Source organism: Bos javanicus, chromosome 26 (genome assembly GCF_032452875.1).
Source record: "Bos javanicus breed banteng chromosome 26, ARS-OSU_banteng_1.0, whole genome shotgun sequence".
Classification (NCBI taxonomy): Eukaryota; Metazoa; Chordata; class Mammalia; order Artiodactyla; family Bovidae; genus Bos; species Bos javanicus.
Window position 1 is genome coordinate 41,445,764 of NC_083893.1, and position 24,543 is coordinate 41,470,306.

Sequence of the window (24,543 nt, forward strand, 5' to 3'; positions counted from 1 at the left end):
TAAGTTAGCACTTAGGAAGTTTTCAGCTCCACGTGGTAAGGTTCTTTGGACTCCTAGCTGCATATGAGGCCCAAGAGTTCTGTTTTCTGATGAAAAAACGAACCCTCGGGGTGCTGGGAATGACCGGATGAGCAAAGCTCAGAATCCCTGCCACCAGGTGACTCCGGGCACTGATTGTGAGTGACAGGTTATGGGAGGTGCTTTCAGGAGCAAGCTTCACCCGGCCACCCCCTGACAGTCACCTTCTCTGCGAGACTGACGGGATCATTAGCTATTTTCATATAAATTCGAAAAAGTCAACCTTCTCAATGTAGCCTGGACATTTCATGTGGTTGCAGCCCAGGAAACAATTTTGACTTTCTGGGTCTCTGTTTGACACTAATTTTAAATATCAGCAGAGGAAAGTCAGCCCACCATGAAGCTCTGGAACCATCCTGACATTTGAGTCACAACTTCAAAAGTAGCCGTCCAAACATCCTCAGCCACAGTTTTAGGAAACACTCAGTATGTGGAGGACATTTCAGAATGTTTTGAGCAGTTTTGTTTCCATTTTATTTTTGTTTTGGCCACAAGTTACATGCATTTTAGGCTGACTCTAAAGAAATGCTGGGAAAATGAAGATGAGTTTTCAACTTACACATCAGATGTGCTCAGTAGCTCAGTCTTGTCCGACTCTTTTGTGACCCCTTGGACTGTAGCCCACCAGGCTCCTCTGTCCCTGGGATTTCCCAGGCAAGAATCCTGGAGTGGGTTACGTTTCCTCAGAGGTTCCGCTTTAATTCCATTGTGAGTCTGATTGGACCTCAGAATGGGGATGGACCGTCAGTTTCCAGGTGGGCCCCCAAACTTCCTGAACCAAAAGGAGTTGAGTAGCCTGCGAGGAGGCCCAGGAGCCCAAGGAAGTCTGGAGGGTTTGGGAGCAGCCAGAGCTGGGCGAGGGGGCCTGGCTAGCCGGGCACAACTTGCCCCAGCAGAGGAATCGGGGTGGGGGCTGGGGGCACTGAATGGGGTGTCACAGACATTCCTGCAGGCCCGGTTTGGGCTCAGAATCACGGAGACAGATGGTTAGATCGTGTGTCATGGAGAGCTATCTTTCCCCTGGACACTCTTGTGGTCTTAAAGGCCGGACACGGATGGGCCCTCTCAGCTGGCCTGACCTCTGACGGTTGGGAATGAGCCTTTGCAAGGGGCGTCTCCGTGGAGCCTCCTGTGGTGGCTAAAGATGGGGGGTGCTTCAGACTCCGTAGCAGGCTTTCCCAATCCGCCCTACCCCCAAACTGTGTCCTTGGAGGCCGGACCTGGGCTCAGGTGAGGTGGGGAGTGGGGGTGGCAGGGGGGAACCCGGGAGCCAGGCCCTCGCATCTCCCTGGTACAGGCCTCAGCCTGAAGAAGGCAGAAGCCACCGGGACACTGCAAGTGTCTAGCACATTTTCCGCGGCAGCCTGTTTACCTGCCCGCCCAGCCCTGGGAGAGTCCATTGCCTCCCTCCGGGAGGGGTGAGCCGGCCGGAAAGAGGATACCCTCCCCCGCCCCCCACCATGGTTCGCCTGGCCGGGACCACCGCGGCCCTACTCCCTGGGGCCCCCGACTCCCGGGTCCGAAGTGTATTTGCATTTCCAAGCCACACAATGCCGGCGATCGGGGCGAGGCTGCGGAAGGCTGGGGGAGGCGACTCGGGGCTAGAGAGGGAGGGTCTTCGCCCGCCCTCCCCCTGGCCCGGTTTCCCGAGCCAGCGCTGGAGCTTTGTGAAGATGCAGGCGTCGGGGGCTGCTCGCGGATGATGACATCACCGTGTCCTACGCGGGAGCCGAGCTGCCGGGGGCTTTAAGAGCAGATCCCTTCGGACCCCGCCGGCGCTCACGCTCACACTCGCGCGCCCCGGGCAGAGCCGCGCGCGCCGGCCACCCTCGCGCACACACTGGGGGCGCGCGCCGGCCAGCCTCGCGCGCACACCTCCGCGGCGCTCGCTCCCCGGGCTCCGGCTCGGGCCCCGAAGCCGCAGCTCCCCGCCGCCGCCGCCGCCGCCGCCCCGGATGCCAGCAGCTGCTCCCATCTGCAGTGCAGCAGCCCCGGCCGCAGGCCGGCCCAGCCCGGGCTCCCGCTGGAGGTACCGTGCCAGGACGCTGGCCCTGCTCGCGGCTAGCCTGCACTCCAGGGCGCAGCGAGGATGGGAGGGTCGCAGTCTCTGCAGCCAGTCCCAGCCAGCGACCTGAACCAGGAGGCTTCCGAGGCAATGTAAGTGCTCCGCCCGTCGCCCCGGAGGGCCCCCGAATCCTCCCAAGAGGAGAGGGTGCTGGGGCTTTGTTAGTATCCTCTCACCTGATGCCCCGTGCAGCCTGGAGCTGGGGCTGGCCTTGACGTTCTCGGGCAGCCTAGCGTGGTTTTTACCTGGTGGCTCCCCTTCTAGCGTTTCGCGCCCGGCTCTGGAATGAGCATCTGGCAGCCCCTGGAGATTCCTGGGGGCAGAAATGACCCCCCTGGAATTTGATGGTTGTTCAGCAGCCCAGTGCGTGCTTGGGGGGGCTTCTCCCTGCATCTTAACACCGCACCCCCCCGGCACAGTGGTATTTCCTGCAAAGGGAACAGCCGGGCATTAACAAGGGCCTCATGGGAAGAATCCTTGAGGGTGGCAGTGCCGTGCCCATGGAGACAGACCAGTTTAGGGGCAGCCACTCACATAGCTAGCTAGACGGATGGCGTGGAGCTTCGTCGCTAGACGTCCAGTCGGGTTAATCCAAGCGTCCACACACTGACTGGTGAACACCGGAGGACAAGGCTTCTCGCTATTATTAGTAAAGCCAGCCAAACAGTCTCGTCATTGGTCCATTGGTGGAAGCAGCATTTGACTGTGCATCCAGTTTCTGTAAACCAAGAGCCAGTGGGGCCTTTATACTGGATGGGTGCTTATTAGGGTTCCCGTTTTTAAATGGTCATCTCCATTACCCACCTGGGCCTGTCTGGAGGATGGGGCTTATTGAATAGATCTGGCTGCAGGTCATCCCCTCCTTACCTGCTCTCCTTTCCCAAAGAGAAGAATGTGTTTCAAAGAAGAGTGTTGTGTGGGGGTTTGGGGGTGGGGAGGCAGTAAAGTGGTCATGGGAGCCATTGATGTGTAGACGAAAGGACTCCAGGAATTGGTCTGTGTGTTGTAGTAGGGACGCGGGGTGCCATGTGGGGCTTCCTCACTCGTCCCTGTGCCTGGGGTTTCAATGAGGACCTGGCTCAGTGTGGTGATGTAATGCTAGACTGAGCCTCGTGGTTTTCCAGGCTCCAGCTCTTTAGCAGCGAACCATTCTGAAGAGCAGGTGTGCACCGATCATTTGTCTTTCTCCTTGTAGCTCGAGACAGCATCATCTTACAATGGAGGTGCGTCGTGTTGGAGGCTTTTCAGTGCCACGAGCCCTGCGCTTTGCCTGCCCTGGTTTTCGTTCGTGTGTAGTATTGTTCGATGCATGGAAATATGCACTACCTCCCGGGACTTGAGCCTAAGCCGAAAAGAACAGTTCCAACCTATTTTTGAGAAGTCTCTAAACTGAAAATCAGTTAAAGAGTGGTAGGCGCTAATCGGCTACTGAGCTAGCTAGCTCTCAGGGCTCAGATCTGTCTAAAAGCTTTCGGGAGACACGAAAAAGATACTGTGACCATGTGTTTGGGAAAATCCGCTCCTCAGCCATAAGGAATTCAGCTCACGTGTCCCCAGTGTCCCCGCCCTCTTTCCCAGTTGAGTTAATAAATGACCAGGCTTCTGTTGGCTGAGGGCTGAGTTGGGAGAGATTCTGTTAGATGGAAGCTGGGATAAGGTGTCCTAAGTCCACCCTAGGGGGATGTTATCATTGTTTTAGTCACTAAGTCGTGTCTGACTCTTTTGTGACGCCATGGACTGTAGCCCTCCAGGCTCCTCTGTCCATGGGATTTCCCAGGCAAGAATACTGGAATGGGTTTCCATTTCCTTCTCCAGGGGATCTTCCCAACCCAAGGATCGAACTCACATCTCCTGTATTGGCAAGCGGATTCTTTACCTCTGAGCCACCAGTGAAGTGTGTGTTAAGTTGCTTCAGTCATGTCTGACTCTTTTGAGACTCTGTGGACTAGAGCCCACCAGGTTCCTCTGTCCATGGGATTCTCCAGGCAAGCATGCTGGAGTGGGTTGCCATGATTGACCCAGGGATCACACACATCTCTTATGTCTCACTGCATTGGCAGGGGGGTTCTTGACCACTAGCGCCACCTGGGAAGCCCACCTACCAGGGTGTTTAAATAAAACTCCAGGCCAAATGGCCACGTTGTAATGGAAGCTCCTTCTCAACTATTGCCTGGATGAGCCGGTCCATGTGTACTAGCCAGAGTGTTCTCTCCTTGAAACTATTTCTGAAATGTCTTTAGATCTTTAAGATAGTGTATTTACTCCTTCACAGAATCCCACCCTCCATCCCCTAACACTTTGGTTTTTTAAAAATGGAGAGAGTGGAAATGATTGGGGCTGGTTCCATACCTGGCAACTATTCTCTAAAATCACATCTCTGCTGTCTGAATAACTGGGAGTTTTTCTACTATCCATTTGCTTATTTCCAGTCTAGAGATTTTAAGAAGTGTATTAAGAGAGTGCCTTTCCGTGCACCTAAAATCACATGCTTGTGAAGAATAATAAGACAGGGTAGCCATGTGTGGTCTGTGGCAGGAAAGAAGCTTCCACTGAAGGATAATGCTGTCAGGGCTGCAGGAGTGGAGAGGAACTCAGGGAGCACAAGCTGCCTTGGCGGGGTACAGTCCATGACAGCTGGTAACTAGACTGAACCTGTGTCTCTTTTTCTATGATGGTTCCCTGTGAAAGAGCAAATCAAGGAGTACCTGGGTAAGAGTGAAACCGAAGACGGGGATGTTTTAAAAGTCCCTGCAGAATATTTTCTCTTTTAGTTGCAGGATTTCTGTGCTTCTGCGTTCAGGTTTGGGGTGCCTTTGGGCAGCTTTTGTAGCCCCAACTGATAGCTTCATTCTATCCCTGGAGAGCAGTAGAATAAGAAAGGAGGAAGAGGGGGAGTCCTGTGTCTCCCCTCTGGGGTGCAGCAGCAGACTGGAGGTGCAGGATGGCACATGGGATTGGGAGGGGAGGCGGGGATGGAGGTTCACGTGTTGAAATCCCTGTGACTCCTGGGATGGTCCACTCCTCCTCGGAGGGCAGCATCACCCTCTGCTTTGCTTCTTAGAAAGGCAGAATCAAAGGGCCCACCTTTGAGTCCAAGTCAGAATCTCCATTTACCCAGTGATTTGTAAAGACGCCTGGATGACTTTTAGGCAGGAAAGTTTGAGAAGCCCTGAGCTTCTCCATCCGGGTGAGTCCCTCCATCTGGGTTCCTGAGAAACTGCTGGACACTTCTCTAACTGCCGCTTTCTTATCTGGAAAAGAAGTTCTGGTAGCAATAGTAGCCTTTGTTTCCAGATAGAAGACGGCGGGGGGCAGGGGGGCGGTGGGGGGGAGTCAGGGAGAGGAGAATTCCACTGCAGAAGACACTTCTCAGCACGGACGGATGGGACACACACAGGAAAGGGACGGGAAGTACTTGAGTCAATGTGATCTGAGTCCATCGATTAGACCCCGCCGCTGTGCCCCCCTTCCGCTGCAGCCCCTCGAGGCTGGGCTTCTGCTAAGAAAAGCAGCGTTAAGTGCTCTGTCTTTAGTGTAGCCAGAGACCCCCATCCCGGGGGCTCCCTCCGCTTCCTGCAGATCCCCACACCCTGGCTCTGCAGGGACAGCCAAGGGCCATCAGCATCTGAGGGTAAAAGTGGTGCTTGTATGGGCGAGTTTAGCCTGCTTCGGCTGTGGCACTGCTCATGACCCAAAAAAAAAAAAAAACAAACCCAAAATCTCAGATAGGGAAACTGCTGCCTGTGTGGACCCGTGAGCAGCAAAATAGAAGGGCCAGGAGGGATGGCGGGAAGTGATGAACGATGAAGCAACAGGCCACAGTGATTGATGAGCAGGGAAGGGAAGGTTATAAAGACAGCGGGGAATACAAGCAGAGGATTTATGCTTAGATGTCCAAGGAGAGGATGTGGCATTTGCCAAGACAAGGAAGTGGAATTTAGGAGCGCATCTAGGGGAACGTTGATGAGTTTGGGCTGGGATCGGAATTATAGCTGAGAGAGTGCCCAGGACCCTAGAGGCCCTGGGCGCCAGCTGCACCAGGAGAGTGCTTCTGGGATGGGGTTGGAGCTCTCTGGGCGGCTGTGGTCACAGATGGGAAAGTGGAGTTTTGGTCTTTCCCATCCTCGTGTGGCTCCTCTCTCTCTCAGTCTGGGGGCTGTCGAGAGGGTCTAGCAGCTCCGAGCTTGCCCGGCCTGCCTCTTAGGGCTTCTCAGGGGTGAGGTTCTGTGTCTGTGAAGACCCTGAGAAGACAGAGGCACCAGTCAGCAGGAAAGGCAGGAATGCTCCTGCATCTGAAAATTGCCAGCATGTCTGTTGCTCAGAAGCCCAGAAAGGGCTGCTGGGGCTCCTGGCAGGAGCTTTCTTTAGGTCTCATTGGATTTCTTTCAAAGTCTTACTTCTTAAGGCGACCCTTGGCTAAGTCATTTAGCTTCAGTGACAGCATCTTGACTGTGGGCCTCTCAGTTCTTAGAAGCAGATACTTCACTTTGGATATTATGGTTGGATGAAAGGATGAGCTGTTTTCCCCCGAAACTGAATAAGCTGTTAAGTTGTTTGTAGAATGGGCGTTGCCTGAGTCCCAAAGGTGCTGTCTTAGTTCAGGTTGCTGTAACATAAAATACCACAGAGGACACGGCTTAAACAACAGATGGGTATTTCTCATAGTTCTGGAGGCGGCAGAATCCAATGTCAGTGTGTGGTGAGGACCCGCTGCCTGGTTTATGGACGGCTGTCTCCTTGTCCTCATCTTGTCCTCAGACATCAAGGCAGTGAAAAACAGCAGAGCAAGCACTCAGGTTCTCTTCTTACAAGGGCACTGATGCCCGTATAAGGCTCCAGCCTCATGACCTGCTGCTGCTGCATCACTTCAGTCGTGTCCGACTCTGTGCGACCCCATAGACGGCAGCCCACCAGGCTTCCCGTCTCTGGGATTCTCCAGGCAAAAACACTGGAGTGGGTTGCCATTTCCTTCTCCGTTGCATGAAAGTGAAAAGTAAAAGTGAAGTCGCTCAGTCGTGTGCGACTCTTCGCCACCCCATGGACTGTAGCCTACCAGGCTCCTCAGTCCATGGGATTTTCTAGGCAAAATTACTGGAGTGGGGTGTCATTGCCTTCTCTGACCCTCATGACCTAGAAAGTAGTGAAAGTGAAGGTCGCTCAGTCCTGTCCGACTCTTTGCGACCCCATGGACAATAAGTCCATGGGATTCTCCAGTCCAGAACACTGGAGTGGGTAGCCTTTCCCTTCTCCAGGGGATCTTCCCGACCCAGGGATCGAACTGGGGTCTCCTGCATTGCAGGTGGATTCTTTACCAACTGAGTTATGAGGGAAGCCCCCTCATGACCTAATCACCTCCCAAAGGCCCCACCTCCTAATACCATCACATTGAGGGGTAGAGTTTCAACATAACAAATTTTGGGGAGACGTAAGCAGTGAGTCCATCCACAGCAGGTACTTTTCCTTGGTTATCATTTCTGAATATCTCCATCATGGGCCCTGTGTCCAGAAGGATCTTGGCCCTTCCTATCTTCTCTCTGCTTATCTGCTGGCTTCTCTAAGGTGGGCCGAAGGCAGGAACATTCTGAAGCCATCCAGGTAGCTGCCAGTGATCCGGGGAGTGATGCCACCTGCTTCTGCTGGGGCCCTGGGCAGGGCATCTGCTGATGGCGGGTGAGCAGCTAGGATTGGGAGATGGATTAAGTGACTGTGGGCAAGTGTTCGTCTAGGTCATTGGCTTCAGGGCACTCTCTGCATCAACCCTCTGTCCCTGTCTTCATGTTTCTTCCTGCCATCAACAGCCTGTTTCTGTGGCTATAGTTCCGGTTGCCTAGGAACCAGTGTAGTCTGAATAGCCAATATGATTGGCTGTTCTTGCCAGATGGATAGCCTGAGCTGGGGCAGTGTTCCGGGGTAAGCAGAGGATGGTGAACAATTCTGTCCTTTTCCGCTAAGATTAATGATGAGGACATAGGCTTTGTAAACAACTTTTTTCCATGAAAACCAGTTGTTCATGGACTCATGCTTTTGTTTCAGGTTGGATGGGAGTCAGAGGGAGACTGGCTGGCCACAAAGAGCTGACTTAGAACCGCTCAGTATACATCCATTCTACGTTGGAAGTGGTGGCTTGGATGACACTGGCTCTGTTTGTATTTACAAATTCATTTTAGCAGTTGTTTCTAGAGAGCGGGTGGGTACTGGGTGCTTTTGCCCAACGTGGAAACAACGCCGGATGCTTTGAGAATGAAGAGCTCCTCTCTTAGCCTTGTTGAGTAGACTCAGGTGTTTCCCATTACAGACACACATCCATTACTGCGACCCAGGCACTTCTGCCCCCATTTTATAGATACGGAGACTGAGGGCACTCCATGCTTAAGTCAAGGGATTGACAGGCACTTTCTGTGAAGGGCCAGACTGGCTTTGCAGGGTGTAAGGTCTCTCTTGCAGCAACTCAGCTCTGCCCTGAGAGTGTGAAAGCAGCTGCGGACAGTTAGTAAATCAACGTCCCAGTTACGCTTTAGTTACAAAAAGAGACAGTGAGTTGTATTTTGCTGGCACCTGATTGTATAGGGCTTTGGACCCGTGTCCTCACCCCTCATGACTTCATGGCCATTTATCAACACTAGAGTCCTCGAGTCTTCGGCCTGGGCCACCTTCTTTGTTTCTTTAAGGCGTCTCCTCCACACTCATGGATATAGTACCATGATGTACTCAGAATGCCCCCGTTTATATCCTCCCGTGTTGTCTGAGCACCATGCTTATCCAGCTGCTTACTTTGTATCTCCTCTAGGGTTTCTCATGGAGCTCTCAGGCCTAACTTGTCCAAAATAGAATGGATGACCTTCCTTGTATCAAAAACAAATAAAGTATATATAAAGTGACCCAGCCCTCACCCCAGTTCCCCATCTCAGCACGCGGCACGTCACCTCCCAGCTGCTCTGAGCAGAAACCTGGTGGTCAAGCCTTGTCCTTTTCCCTTACCTCCCTGTTTCCTAAAACAGTTCAGATGATGGTTCTTCACTGTGTCTGCTTGCTGTTGCTTTTCGTCTTGTGTTGGAGCCCACTAGCACACTGGTCACCTGTCAGTTCTCTGAACATTCAATGCCCACCTGCCCCGGGGCCTTTGCACATGCAGCAAGCTGTCTAGGAAGCATTCTGCCCTATGCTGGCACGGCCGGCTCCTTCCTCAGCTTCCATTCTCGGTGGATTTCCGTGCCCTCACTCTCTGATGCTGTCCAGTAGAGCCTGTGACCATGGAAAGATCCTGTGTTCTCGTCCCATATGGTAGCCACTGGCCACACTTGACTCTTGCACACTTGAAATGTGGATAGTGCATCCAAGAAACTGAATCTTTAATGTTATTTAGTGTAATTTAAGTTAAAATAGCCACATATGGCAAGTGGCTGTTGCAGCAGACGGTCATCACAGCTCAGTCTTCACTCTTGTTTGAGGCCTTTGTAAAACTTAGCGGAAGGTGGAGTTTCTTGATTTGTGTCTTTAACTGTTGTTATCAGGATGTGAGCCATGTGAGGGCATTGTCCTTGGGTTTTGTTTTGTTTTTTTTTTTTAGCTTTTAATTTATGTATTTGAATTTTCTCGAAGTATAATGAATGTATTTAAAGTGAAGTGAAAGTGAAGTCACTCAGTTGTGTCCGACTCTTTGCGACCCCATGGACTGTAGCCTACTAGGCTCCTCGGTCCATGGGATTTTCCAGGCATGAATACTGCAGTGGGTTGCCATTTCCTTCTCCAGCGGATCTTCCCGACCCAGGGATCGAACCATGTATTTAATTTCTGCTGTACAGCAAAGTGACTCAGATGGACATATATTCTTTTTCATATTCTTTTCCATTATTGTTGCTGTTTGCTGTTTAGTTGCTAAGTCGTGTCCGACTCTTTTTTGACTCCATGGACTGTAGCCCACCAGGCTCCTCTGTCCATGGGATTTCTCAGGCAAGAATACTGGAGGGGGTTACCATTTCCTACTCCAGGGGATCTTCCCAACCCAGGGATTGAACCCAAGTCTCCTGCATTGGCAGGTGGATTCTTTACTTCTGAGCCACCAGGGAAGCCTTTTTCCATTGTTGTTGTTCAGTCGCTAAGTCATGTTGACTGTGCAACTCCATGAACTGCAGCACGCCAAACTTCTCTGTCCTTTGCTATCTCCCTGAGTTTGCTCAAGCTCGTGTCCATTGAGTCAGTGATGCCATCCAACCGTCTCATCCTCTGTTGCCCCATCTCTCCTCTTGCCCTCCATCTTTCCCAGCATCAGGGTCTTTTCTGTTATTATAATTCTACTTGTTTATGCTCGTGTACCCACATCCCTTTTCTCAGTAAACAATTTGTTAAATAAATGAATGCATGAATAAATGAATGAATGTCTCACTAGCAAAAAGAATTCTAGGCATATCTGCTCCACACTGGGCTGTGCTAATGAGGGGCTTACAGGGGCAGGGAGAGACTCAGCTGGACCCTAGGCATTAAGGTTCTGTGGGACTTGACCCAGGAAGACAGCCAGTTCAACCCTCAACCTTCCTGTCACTACTGTGTGACACCTCAGGATCCTGCCAGAGCACCAGCTTAAAGGAAGCACATATGTGCGTCTTGCACAGTCGTTCAGCCACGTCCAACTCTGCGATACTGTGGACTGTAGCCCGCCAGTCTCCTCTGCCCATGGGATTCTCCAGGCAAGGAAACTGGAGTGGGTTGCCATACCCTCCTCCAGGGGATCTTCCTGGACCAGGGATTGAACATGAGTCTCTTCTGTCTTCAGCATTGGCCGGTGGATTCCTTACCACTGAGCCACCTGGAAAGCCCACATCCCTGCCTCAGTGCTCCTGCAGAATATCCCAGCATGCACTGTAGCCTGCAGGTTACTCAGGTCACCATTGGACACGTACCATAGCCTTTTCCTCTCCCCTCCTGGATGGTTTGTTTCTCTTGGATGTCTGTTGTCTCCCAAACCTCTGTGCCCCTGAGAGTGTCTCTGTCCATCTCTCAGCTGGTCTCTTTTCCTTTCATCTCCTTGTCCATTTGGAAGCTGCTGCTTGCTAGGTAGATAAGGCAGAGCAGAGGCTTGCAGGGAAACTGGGCTTGGGCTGTGAGTGGCAAATTGCCTTTGTTCTCTCACTCTTTGCCCTGGCAAAGGAAAGCACCTCCTGGGGTCGGGAAGGTGGGCCTTGTGCACACTGCGTCCCACGGCTGTGCGATGAATTACCTGTTGGAGAGGTGGACTTCCCGCAGGTTTTTTTGTACTTGCCAACCTTCCTTATTTAGAAGGAATGTTCCCTTTACTGCTTTCAATGTTCCCTGCTTTCTCCTTAAATGGAAGCAGCAGCAGCTCCTGGCTCTGGGCCGGGGAGGGTGGGGTGGAAACAGGGGTGGGGGTGGCCCTTCTGCCCAGGGTTTGCTCCAGCCCTGCTCTGAGGCGGATCCTAGCAGCTCTGTGTCCTTCTGGGACTGACTGCTCAGGCCAACTGCTGGACTCAGTTTGCAGTCAGTATCCCAGCTTCATTTCCTTCAAGGTGCTGCTGGAGTTCCAGAGCCTGAGAATTTTAGAGCTGGAAGCATCAGGATCTTAGATATCACAGGGACTTTTTCCTAACAGAAAGTTTGTCTCATGAGTGCATATCATTCATAAAATATCACTCAGGCCTTTCCTGCTAGTCACGATTCAGACTCAGTCAGGTAATCCTTTTAATCTTTTCCCTTTAACTTCCAATTTGCTGGAAAATATATATTTATTTATTTATTTTGGCGGCATGTGGGCTCTTTGTTGTGGCACGCAGACTTCTCTCCAGTTGCGCTTCTTGGGCTTTGCTGCTCCGCGGCATTTGGGATCTTAGTTCCGGGACCAGGGATCAAACCTACATCCCCTGCATTGGAAGACAGATTCTTAACCACTGGACCACCAAGGAAATCCCTAAAACAATATATTTAGATAAATCATTTGGTGAACTGGAATCAGAGGTGTGTTCCCAGTGAAATCTCTTGAGAGTGGAAATTCTCTACCTGCTGAGAAAATGTAGTGGATAGTTTATTTGGGGATAAAAATGACTGACGGGGCCCTTGGTCCAGGCCAGTCTCAGCTTGTGTCTTTGCCCTCACATGTCTTTTTCTTTTCTTATTCCTTGCATCATCTCAGGGATGTTCCAGAGGTCAGTTTCTAAGGGAAGCGGGTATTTACCTTGTTTATCCAAGTGGGAGGCGGCTGAAGTTCATCTACGTTGAATCTGACATTATTAAACACCCAGCCACTGTTAATCGAGGCCAGGGGAGAAAATCATGCTGATATTTGCCAGCCCATGAGTGCTGCCCGCCCAGGAGGAGCCATCCTTTCTGCAACTCCCCACCCCCACCTCGCATGCAGCCTCCATCTTTAATGGGGTTTGGATCTGGATTTTGGGGACTTCGGAAGCAACTTGGATCAAAGAGGGCTGCAGCATCTGAGAGTTGCTCTTTTGTCAGGGCCTTGGTGGGATGCACTAATTATTCATTGTTCTCTTTAAAGGGACTCGCCTTTAAAGGGAGCGGTCTGGAAGTATTTTCCCTCCAGGAAGGAGGCAGGAGAGCCTGGCTTTACTTTGGGAACATCTGCACACATGTGGTCTTGCGTGGAATTTCCCAGCCCGACTTTGTTCAGAGAGGATTCTGTGACTGTGTTCATTTCCTTTAATGCCCGAGGGGAGAAAGACTGACCCTGAAGACACTTCCCTGCCCAGCAGGGCTGCTGGGGGAGTGAGGTCAACACTCATGGTATCGTCTCCAAGGAACTCTGCTCCTGGGGAGAAGGAAGAGGCAGGGCTGCCCAGAGAGTGTGTGAGAGACAGATGGTGGGGGGTGTGGGTGGTGCAGGGGTCAGAATGGAACTCCAGCCCGAGTGTGTCTCTTTCTCACAGGGCTTTGCCTGTGGCCTCTGCTGGGCACCTTTGCTGGCACTAGGAAAACCAAAACTTCAAACTGACTTTAAGAAAGAGGGCAGGGAGAGATAAATTAGGAGTTTGGGATCAACAGGTACACACTACTATATATAAAATAAATAACCAACAAGGACCTACTGTTCATAGCGCAGGGAACTGTATTCATTGTCTTGTAATAACCTGTAAGGAAAAAGAATCTGAAAAAGAATGTATATAGATGTGTATGTAACTGAATCACTTTGCTGTATACCCAAAACTAATACCACTTTGTAAATTATTAATATAATAACTATACTTCAATTTTTTAAAAATGGCTAAAACGATAAAGGTCCAGAGCAATAAATAAATAAATAGAAGGAGAGAAAAGAGGAAAAATGTTTCCTATAATTGATAGGTGGTCATTATCAGGATGGCTAAGAAAACAGAATCTCCTCCCCACTCCACTCCCTTCAAAAAAAAAAAACTGGACAAAACCCTGAAAAATTTAAAGCATCAGAGTTTGTAGCGTTTAGACTCTCGTTCTTTGATCTACAGCAGCTGAGTTCCTCCTGGAGCTGCCCATCTAGCCTTGGGATGCCTCATGGGCTATCAGCTGCTGGGGTTCGGACCCGGCTGGGCATTGAGGAGACGGGTTGGTGCTCTGGGCTGGTGCTCGCTTGGCCGATGAACTGACCTTCGGTGGCTCAGCCTGTGTCTGGGGCCCTAACAGGCGTGTCGTGGAAGGCAAGTCTGCCCCTGGGATGATTCCCGGGTGTTTTGGCTCCCATAGTTGAGTATTTTCAGGTCCCAGGGCCAGGCCTGGAAGAAGACCCCAGGCGCCAGGAGAGGTAAGGAGTAGGAGGAGCATGGTCATGTGTGGCTGGAAGCTTCTATCTGCAATTTCCCCAGAGACTCGCTGCTGCTGATGGTTCTGGGGGATACCCCGGGGTGGGGTCAGTGGGAAGGACCGCCAGGTGTGAAAGGCAAGGCCAACTCTAGGGAGAGGTGATGCTCAGCGTGCTGCCTTGACGATGGAGAAGCTGGACTTAAGGAGTGGAGAGGTGCTTGTTCTCCACGCCCCTTACACCCAACTGTTCCAGTAACAGATGAGGGAGAACAGGTCTGAGCCCACCCTGTGGACCATACACCATGATCGCTGACCCTGCTGCAGGACATAGCTCTTATCACCCGCCAGACTGTGCAGAATGGGGGCTGTCCCCAGCTGCCAAGGCCACCGCGGGATTGAGTTATAGCCCTGAGGTCACTGGCCACCTGGTCCTGATAAGACAGCGGGCAGAGGATGCAGCAGGCAACTTCTCTGCTGCCTGCCCTCTTTGTGTGAGTCTCTCCGTATCGCCTGGCCCTGCCCCTGAGCTCTGAGGACTGTCTGAGGTCAGGGTAACAAATACATCAAAGGTAACACATACCACCTGAAAAAACAGTGGACCGCTGCGTGCAATGCAGAACTGTGCCCGCTTCCTGGATGCAAAGCATTGCCGGCTCGGTTACGACATCCATGAAATGGGGTTACACCCCATCCTTTCCTTGTTGCAGAAGGATTCTGCACCTAAGAAAGGGAATATATGTGAAGAAATGATATGAACTGTTCCTGTCTTTTTGTGGGTTTGAATATAACGTAGTTCCTTTGGGGCTTCCCTTGTGGCTCAGCTGGTAAAGAATCTGCCTGCAATGCAGAAGACCTGGGTTCGATCCCTGGGTTGGGAAGATCGGAGAAGGGAAAGGCTACCCACTCCAGTATTCTGGCCTGGAGAATTCCACGGACTGTATAGTCCACGGGGTCACAAAGAGGCGAACACGGCTGAGCGACTTTCTCTTCACTTTCATAGTTCCTTTGAAGTCTGCTGAAGAAAGCCCTGAAATGCCAGCATCTTGGGTAGCACGTGTGTGCATCGTTAGTCACTTCAGTCGTGTCTGACTCTTTGCAAACCTATGGACTGTAGCCCGCCAGGCTCCTCTGTCCATTGAAGTCTCCAGGCAAGAATACTGGAGTGGGTTGCCATGCTCTCCTCCAGAGGATCTTCCCGACCCAAGGATCAAACCCGTCTCTTATGTCTCCTGCATTGGAGGGAACATAAAGACGGGTTCTTTACCACTAGTACCCTACATTAATATCACTTGTCTGAATGGTTTATAACAACAGGAAAACCCCTTAGTGCTTGTGAAGTGGAAAAGAAGATGCTAAATCTCAGAGCCAGCCTGCCGGGGAGGGGGAGCCTTAATACTGCTCTTTACTTCTCTTTGCCTACTCTCTTGGGTTTACATGTTATATTTCCCAACCTGTGCTCAAAGTATTAATATATACTGTGACAGGATGAGATGGCTGGGTGGCATCATCGACTCAATGGACATGAGTTTGAGCAAACTCTGGGAGATGGTGAAGGACAGGAAAGCCTGGAATGCTACAGTCTATGGGGTTGACTTTGCTACAGTTGCAAAGAGCCAGACATGACTGAGTGACTGAACAACAGCAACGTACTGTGACCTGACATGATATTTGTTATTTCCTGGATGTTGGCTTTCTCCCACCTCTCCAAATGTGACCACCCCTTCTAAACCTCGAGGCTTAAATGCCTGCGGTGGTGGGTGGACTGGGCCAGAGATGTAGGGGTAAGTGGGTATCGCTTTCCTGGAGATGGTATGGATTGCCCAAATATCAGGGGCCCTGGGGAATAGCTCCCCCACACCCAGACGTAACCTTTTATTGGTAAGAAAAGGAACCTGGGGATGAACGTCTATGAAATAGGAGCAGTCCGGTTGTAAGATAGAAGAGACCCACGTGACAGAGTGATGGCTGCACGTGAGGAACTGGGGGCCAAAGTGCTGCAGCAAGCCCACACCTGCTGGGGAGGCCGATGCCACACACCCCAGCCGAGCATGTGGGCTTCCGAGACGCCAGGCTGAAGACCTCAGCCTTCAGCGGGGCTGGGGACGTGACAGAGCAGCGTTCCGTGTCTTTGGGAGATCTCCACGTATCTCGTTGACAGTGTGTCCATGTGTTAGGAAGTGAGTCGTCTTCTTCTCTTGTCTGGGACCTGGAGAATCTAAGGTGGAGAGCACTGGATACTCCATGATAAGATGGGTGAGGGATTTCCCTGGCGGTCCAGCGTTTAGGACTCTACCCTCCAGTAGGGGCTGTGGGTTCCATCCCTGGTCGGGGAGCTCAGATCCCACGTGCCTCATCACCAAAATGCCAAAACACAGAACAGAAACAGTATTGTAACAGATTCAATAAAGACTTTAAGATGAGTCACATCAGAAAAAAAAGATGGATGAGTGGACCTCTGGACATCCCTTAGACAAGCATCTCTTACGGGCTCAGAGGCAAGCGTTTGTGCCCATGGAGTCCTTGTTCTGAGTGACAAATACCCACCCCTTCTCACCCTCCTTTTGGCTCATTCTGAGGCATTGCTTCCAAGGCCTCAGTCAGTTCAGTCGCTCAGCTGTGTCTGACTCTTTGTGACCCCATGGACTGCAGCACGCCAGGCTTCCCTGTCCATCACCAACTCCCGGAGTTTACTCAAACTCATGTCCATCGAGTCGATGATGCCATCCAACCATCTCATCTTCTGTCATCCCCTTCTCCTTCCACCTTCAATCTTTCCCAGCATCAGGGTCTTTTCTAATGAGTCAGTTGACCAAAGTATTGGAGCTTCAGCATCAGTCCTTCCAGTGAATATTCAGGACTTGCTTTCCTGATTTCCAAGGCCTAAGGTGAAAATAGTGTCTAAGAGGGAAATTGAGGGTTTGTGGGGCCTCCGTCTTGAAATGGTGCTTAGGAAGTGTCTGATTATTTTTCCACATCTGAGTACTTTTCATTCTTTGGCCGAGATGCTCTTTTTCCGTCCCTGTAGCCTTTGTTGTAAGATTTCTGTTTACTCGAGGCTAGCGGCTGTGGAATGAGGATTCGGTTGGTTGGTTTTCATCCAGGAGTGTGAACTCAGCTGACCAGTCTCTCAGTGGTCCTGCTGATCCTCATCAACTGAGCCAAGCAAATGAGACCCTTCTGGTTTTTGAAGGAAGTGCGGGTGTGGAAATGTCTAGAGTCAGAGCTTTTCCATCTTAATTTTGGGCAAAATGTATCATTTTCTCCATTCATGCTCCCCCAGTTTTGTGAGGCAAGGCTTGAAGGAAATTTCCTGATTCTTTCCTTTTCTTCTAACCTAATCCACTCATGTGTCCTGTGGCCTCATCCATCCACATATCCTGAGACAAAGAAGAGATAAGCCTCTAGTTATTTATTCATCTTACATTAAGATTTTGAGCTGAAACCAGAAGCACAGGACTTTTACATAGCAGGAACCTTGAGATAATGGAGAACTTTGAGCCTTTGATGCAAGAGATTTGGAAAACAAAGCACAAAGCTGGCCTTTAACCTCATGCCCTAAAAATAAGAGAGGGAGGAGGCTGGAGCATGCTTGTAAGTGATTGGGCTTAAAGGCAAGATGAACAGAAATAACCGGTGACTGTGGTCGGATTTGTGCCATGTTCTGGTCCTTTTATCATGAAATTGAGTGTTTTGTGGCAAGAAGGCTAGCCCTGAGAGTCTATTTTAACCCAGTTGGCTTATTGTCACAAATTCCTTAACTCTGAGACAGTTTGCCTGTTTGATGAGGGAGATTGTGTTGTTCGTTGGAGCTTTGTTAACCAGCCTTGTCATATTTAAACTAGTTATATGACTCTGCTATTTTTATTATATCAACTGGTGTAAAAAATGATTCAGAGTCTCTCAAAGTCGAGAAAAACTCTTTCCTTGTATCAGTTATGGTGCAATTAAAAAGACAGGTTTAACCAGAAGTTTTTGAAAGCATTCTCTGCTCCATTCCTGACAGCCAGCTCTGAACTTCCCACGGGCATCTGGGAAGCTCTGGCTACTGCTCATGACCATGGTCCTTGCTCATCTGCTGGCCTGAGCCCCTTCTTCTCTGGATTCTACTATCTCTTTGATGATCTGATCATCTCCCCCTCCTCCCACCCTACTTCTGCCGCTGCTGCTGTTCTCTGAACAACCACATGACCTTTTTTTTTTTAACCTTTTTATTTTGTATTGCAGCTTCCCAGATGGGCGTGGTGGTAAAGAATCTGCCTGCAATGCAGGAGACTCGGGTTTGATCCCTAGGTCCAGAAGATCCCCAGGAGAAGGGAATAGCTGCCCACTCCAGTATTCTTGACTGGAGAATTCCATGGACAGAGGAGCCAGGCGGGCTACAGTCCATGAGGTCACAAGAGTTGGACATGACTGAGCAGCTGACATAGCCTATTTAACAATGCTGTGATAATTTCAGGTGAACAGGGAAGGGACTGGGCCATTCAGATACACGTATCCATTCTCCCCCAAACTCCCCTCCCTGCCACAGAACGCTGAGTAAGTCCACGTGCGGTGCAGTAGGTCCTTGTTGGTTATCCATTTTAAATATAGAAGTGTGGACATGTCCATCCCAAGCTTCCTAACTATCCCCTCCCACACTGACAACCATATGTTCCTTCTCTTAGTCAGTGAGTTTCTTCAGAATGACCTTTTAGAAATATAAATCGGGGACTTCCTTGGCTGTCCAGTGGTTGGGACTTCGCCCTCCAATGAAGGGGATTCGAGTTCCATCCTTAATCTGACAGCTAAGATCCCACATGCCTCGGGGCCCAAAACAGAACAGATTCAATAAAGACTTTAAGAATGAAAGTGAAAGTAGAAATGTGTTAGACGCTTAGTCGTGTCGGACTCTTTGCGACCCCGTGAACTGTAGCCTGCCAGCCTCCTGTGTCCATGGGGATTCTCCAGGCAGAAATACTGGAGTGGATTGCTATTTCCTAATCCAGAGGATCTTCCTGATCCAGGGATCAAACCCAGGTCTACTGCATTGCAGGTGGATTCTTTACCTTCTGAACCACGAGGGAAGCCTTCAAGAATGATCTACATCAACAACAAAAAAACTTAAACAAACATAAAAACACGAGTCAAGGTGAGCTCTTGCCCTGAGTAGAACCCCGACCCGTGTCCAGCTCTTCAAGGCAGGCTTCTCCTCCCACCCACCCACTGTGCCCTCAAGATCTGGGGCCTTAGCCCCATTCCTTGCACTTGGCAAACTCCTCACCTCTGGGCACTTCATCTTGTGGTTCCCTCTGTCCAGAACCTTCTTTCCCCAGCTCTGTGGGGTCTGGCTCCTTCCTCCTTCATGTCTGTCTCTAAGAAGCCTTCCTTCTAGGGAACGAGAGAGAGAGAGAAGCTCCAAGTGCAGCCCAGAGCCTGAAACAAACCAGTGTCAGCACGTCCTCTGTTTTGTTGATTGCACTTCCTCTCCCAGTGGCTGTGAACTAATGAATTAATTCAGTAAATATTCGAGGGGAGTTTCTTGCTTCATTTTACAATTCCTCGCCCACAGCCATTTTAGCAGTGCTGGTCTGGGGGCGGGGGTTGGTGTTAGGTGTGTGGGAAGAGCAAGAAAATCACACTCTTTTCTCATGACTCTGTAAACTCAGAAATCACTGGTACAGCTGTTCCCTGACTACAGGGGGCTTTAAAGAAAGAACACTACGCTTAGTGTTTCTCTAATTTATTCTAATTCTCTGAATTATGTTTAGGTGATGGATATAATGATCTTGGTTGTAGAATTTTAACACTTTGAGGACTGGCGAGGGTAAATGTGTTCTAACTTCCTGGCCTTGTGCTTGGCACTTTCCAGGTGTAAACTCACTTCCCAAAACCACCCCATGTGGCTGGTGGCTATTACCACCACCTATTACCCGCTACTAACCACACTGCATAGACGAGGAGACTGAGGCCCCGGAGATGTTGTGGAAACTGTCCTGAGTGTTTAACAGGTGGCAGAGCAGGAATTTTGGAACCAAATCTGTTGATCTCATTTTTTATATTCAGTGCGTGTTCTGTTGTGTGTATTTACGAAATGATAAGAATAATAAGTTCATATGTTATACACGAAGAAAGTGCTTTCATTTAGATTTCATCAGTTCAGAATTTTTAATAAGTGGGTCAAAGACTGGATTGATGTCGCTGCATTATGTATGAGCGAAAAGGGCGTGACAATAAACTGAGACAGGCAGTGCCTCAAGGGAAAAGCACATTTTCAAGGCGTTGAACAATACTTATTTTCTGCAACTGGCATGCTGTTTACAAGCTGTTCTTTCTCCTTTTTATCGTGTAAAGAGATGGGAAAGAAAGGGACAGAGGATTGAAGTCCTCCTCTCTATTGTACAGAAGCACTGTTTGCAGTCGGTGGTAAAAAGGGAGCTTTTAAAGCTTTTAAAACATCGGACTTCTTACCTAAGTGTTCTGGCCACTCCATGCTGAGTCGAGGTTTGTGCATCTGTTTCTATGCGCAGCATCATGACTGAGGCTCATCGAGACCCACAGAGGACCACAAGTTACTCATTTCGCAGAGCTGGGGAAGAGGTTTTCCGCAGAATGCATCTTTCTGCTTAGCAGAAAGCGGAACATATTTGTTCAGATAAAAGAAATACAGCAAAACCCAAACCACTTCTGGAGGCACGTGCTCAGCTGTCAGAACCTCAGGGTCTCCACATGCCTCACTCAGGGTCACTGTTCTGCTCCCCGGCAGAGGCCACTCTCCTGACCCCAGAGGTCTGGGTGGCCCGTGACCTCCCCTCTCACTCCGTGTAGGTTCCCAGAACCTTAAGCTTAGACACCCACTGCTTGAATGAGGGAGGGGATTAAGGTTTGGCCAAAAGGAGGGGGTGAAGAAGGAAATGGCAGCCCATCCCAGTCTTCTTGCTTGAAAAATCCTACGGACAGAACATGGGATTGTAAAAGAGTCGGGCATGACTTAGCAACTAAACAACAAACGAAAGCAAAGGGAGAGGGTGGGCCGGGGCAGGAGGCCCAGGCTGGCCCGGCTGGCTGCCCCAGTGGCCTGTATGGATCCAGATGCAGAAACTCCGTTTCATCTCTCACCTTGGAAGGGACGATGCTCAGGGAAACCGACGGCATCCGAATGTACCAGGGGCTGAACTGCAGGTGAGGAGCACAGCCTTTCGCCGTCCAGGAGCCCCTCGGATGTGAGGATGGCTCCTGGTTAGGGTGAGAGATGGAGGACTTGGCTCCAGTCTTGGCTCGAGCCTTTGACAAGTCACTGAGCCTTGAGAGTGGGAAGAAGAAGCGTGCTTCTTGAGAGTGGGAAGCTGATCTGACTCAGCTGCCCAGGTGCCCAGCACCTGACAGGTCCTGCTGAAATTGTCATGGAGTGAAATCCACAGGCCTGCCCTATTGTGAGGATCACATGAGAGGGTGGATAAGGATATTCCGAGGTGCTAATTGCACAGTATCGGCTGAGATGAGCAGCCTGGGCCTCGGAGTCCCAGGTAGGGCATCCGCATCCTGGGACCCAGGTACCTGCCTGGAAGACCACCTTGTTACCAGAAGAATGCTTGTTGAGTGTGGAAGGTGAGGGTGGAAGGATGGGTGCTTCTTGCAGGCTGTGAGAGCACATGGACTGTGGCCCCACGGCACCCTGAGGGTGGAGCCCCCAGGGGCCTTGCCCCCAGGTGGGCGTGTCCACCCTGAACTGTGCAGTGGGGGTGGGCTGGGCGTGGTGCTGCATCTTAGCTGCCCGTCTGCTTTCTCCAGGCTCGTTGTTGGCGCCTTCCCTTTTACCAGTGTCACCTGGACATAATCCAGCTAATCAGACCCCAGCTGTGTTCTGTTCCTTGTGTCCTGGACCAGAATGAAATCTGGGAGAACAAGCCAAACAGATCTGGAAAGATCCCAGGTGTTCCCAGCAGCTGGGTTGGGCTCCACCCTGTTCAGGCCTGCATCTTCCCCTATACCCAGCCAAACGTGTCCTCCTGTTTAAACATTTTCTTCTGATTACGATCATAACACATATATGTTGCCTAGCCTTGAAAGTGGCTCAGTCTTGTCCAACTCTTTGGAACCCCATGGACTGTACAGTCCATGGAATTCTCCAGGCCAGAATACTGGAGTGGGGTAGCCTTTCACTTCTCCCAGGGATCTTCCCAACCCACGACTCCTGTGTACATGTTGCCTGTACGTGTATATATTTGTCTCTGCATAGGTATGTAGTGAGTGAAGTTGCTCAGTCTTGTCTGACTCTTTGGGACCCCATGGGCTGTAGCTTGCCAGGCTCCTCCGTCAATGGGATTTTCCAGGCAAGAGTACTGGAGTGGTTTGCCATTTCCTTCTCCAGGGGATCTTCTCGACCCAGGGATTGAACCCGGGTCTTCTGAATTGCAGGCAGACTCCTTACCATCTGAGCCACCAGGGAAGCCCTGATGGATCGGTAGATAGGTATTAAATATACATATGTGTTTATGTGTATTTGTTTATGTTGATATATAATTATTGTATCCCAAATAAGCTCATACTGTATGTACATTCCTTAATCTGCTGTCTTTTTCTACTTATTTAGCTTGCAGTTTTCCTGACTGTACATGTAAACAGCATGTGGTTCTGAGGGAGGGTCTGTTATTAATACTTGCCAGGTACTGGCGGAAGTCCTAGTTTTGACCAGACTTGACTGCTCTTTTTGAGTTTTTACGTCCTCTCCTGTCGTTTTTCTGTCTCTTTTTTTCTCTTATTCTTTATAGATGTTGTTTATCTGCCTGTTTTTAACACCACCCTTTGTCTTCTAATTTGTTTTGATTTCAGAAACCAGATTATCGAATTGTCTTTGTTTGGGCTGCTGTAAAAATTACCATAGGCTCATGGGTTTAAGCAGCAAATGTTACAGTTCTGGAGCTGGAAAGTCCACACTCAAGGCATGGACAAATTTGGTGTCTGGATGTCTTCTCACTGAATCCTCACATGGCAGAAGGGGCTGGGAGCTCTCTGGGGTCTTTTATAAGGGCACTAATCCTGTTCCCAAGGGCTCCACCTTCATGTCCCGATCACCTCTTAGGACCCCACCTCCTAATACTGTCACCTCGAGGATGAGGTTTCAGTGTGAATTTGGAGAGACACACATTCAGTCCATAACACCAACCTGTTGGAATAGTATATGAAAGAAAGCTAAGTATATTGTTGAACAAGACCAGAAGAGGTTTCTCTGAGTTCAGGAGCTTTAGTGCAAGCTCTGGGTCATATGACTTGGTTGAGCAGAGACATTTTTGTATTTTCTTGGAAGCTAGCTGTCTCTTGGCCAGCTGAAGATACTGCCTGCATGTTGAGAGGCTTCTCACTAGGTAGGGTGTTCTATAGTTCTCGCTGGAGAGAAGAGAAGGACTTTTAAATGACAGCCCGTCAGAAGCGCCTCCTTGTGTCTTTTACAGTATTTTTTTTTTTCCACTAGCATCCATAAATGTCTTTGGAGAAGGGAATGGCAACCCACTCCAGTATTCTTGCCTGGAGAATTCCACGGACAGAGGAGCCTGGCGGGCTACAGTCCACAGGGTCACAAAGAGTCAGACATGACTGAGCGACTTCCATCACCATGAACGTCTTATTTCCAGTTAGGTTTTTTTTTTTTTTTTTTTGAGAATTTGAGTTTACAGATGCCAATTTAGGTTACTCAAGCAACGAGTTAGGCTACAAAGATGGGATTTCAGGGCTATCAGTGTATGAAAGCAAGAACATAAAAAGGCTGCCTGAGTCCCTTCTCCCTCTATTTTTCCTAAGACTTGAGTCAGTCTGGCCTTTCTCCAGGAAGGCACAACACGATCCAGTTACAAATCTGTGGCGTCAAGAGCCCAGAGCCCATTCAGTGCTGATTCTTTACTACCTGCGGTGGGGCCTGAGGCCACTGAGAGTCCCTTCCCCTTTGCTAAGTACTTGGTGTCATTGCAGTTAAGTCAGTTTCACAGCTTGTGCTGTGTGTGTGTGTGTGGGAGGGGTAGCGGGGTTCATTGGGCGCCTGTGTACACAGCCACGTGTGCACAGTGCCACACCAAGCCTTCTCCCCGTCCCTGGCGAAGTGGGTTGTGTGCATCTCAAGGGAAGGGTGAAGTCCAGCTCGGCGCAGCTCCGACAGGGTCCACGTTCTCCTGGATACACTCGTGTCCACGGACCACCTGGCAGGACAGCCCTCCCACACTGTGTGTGGCCTCCAGATTCTCTTTCATGCCTGACTCAGGAGCTCTGACCACATGGGAGTCTTAACTAGCTAGCAAATCACATTTCCCAGAATTTCTAATGCTTGGATGCCAAGGGCAGAGCCGGAGCTGCAGGGACGTCCGTGCTGGTCCAGAGGCTGAGGATCTGAGCGCCCAGCCCAGGTTTGATTCCCGGTCAGAGAGCTCGATCCCACGTGCCACAACTAAGACACGGTGCAGCCAAATAAATAAATAAAGATTAAAGAAAAGAATCCGAGCTGCAGTAATAAGGTGGAGAGCAGTATCCTCACTGTTTTTATTCCCACTTACTGGGCAACAATCCAAGGGCCTGGAAGGTCAAGGGACTTGTCTAAGCTGACACAGTTGCAGCAAGTGACGTGGTTATAGTGTAGTGAGAGCTTGTGGACAGCGTTCCAGTCATTCCAACTTCTGATTTCTTTGGGGGACAGT

The 24,543-nt window shown here is 50.3% G+C and overlaps 1 protein-coding gene and 1 long non-coding RNA gene across 26 annotated transcripts in view; both read left to right on the forward strand.

Moving 5' to 3' along the window:
- TACC2 (transforming acidic coiled-coil containing protein 2) overlaps positions 1–24,543 on the forward strand; it is a 234,437-nt gene that overhangs the window by 154,784 nt on the left and 55,110 nt on the right. For 2 of the 25 annotated variants that reach the window (XM_061403722.1, XM_061403725.1), the window contains exon 1: positions 2,035–2,235. The exons of 21 other annotated variants lie outside the window; for them this stretch is intronic. In XM_061403722.1, the coding sequence (XP_061259706.1) occupies positions 2,168–2,235 (68 nt within the window). In that variant the 5' untranslated portion in view covers positions 2,035–2,167. Of the gene's footprint in view, positions 1–2,000; positions 2,236–24,543 lie in introns of those variants that run through there. 2 more of the 25 variants (XM_061403727.1, XM_061403723.1) reach the window with 2 other exon arrangements.
- LOC133239493 (uncharacterized) lies at positions 2,242–13,288 on the forward strand. Its single transcript, XR_009733852.1, has 2 exons — positions 2,242–11,827; positions 12,651–13,288. It is a non-coding gene; the product is annotated as an uncharacterized LOC133239493 (long non-coding RNA).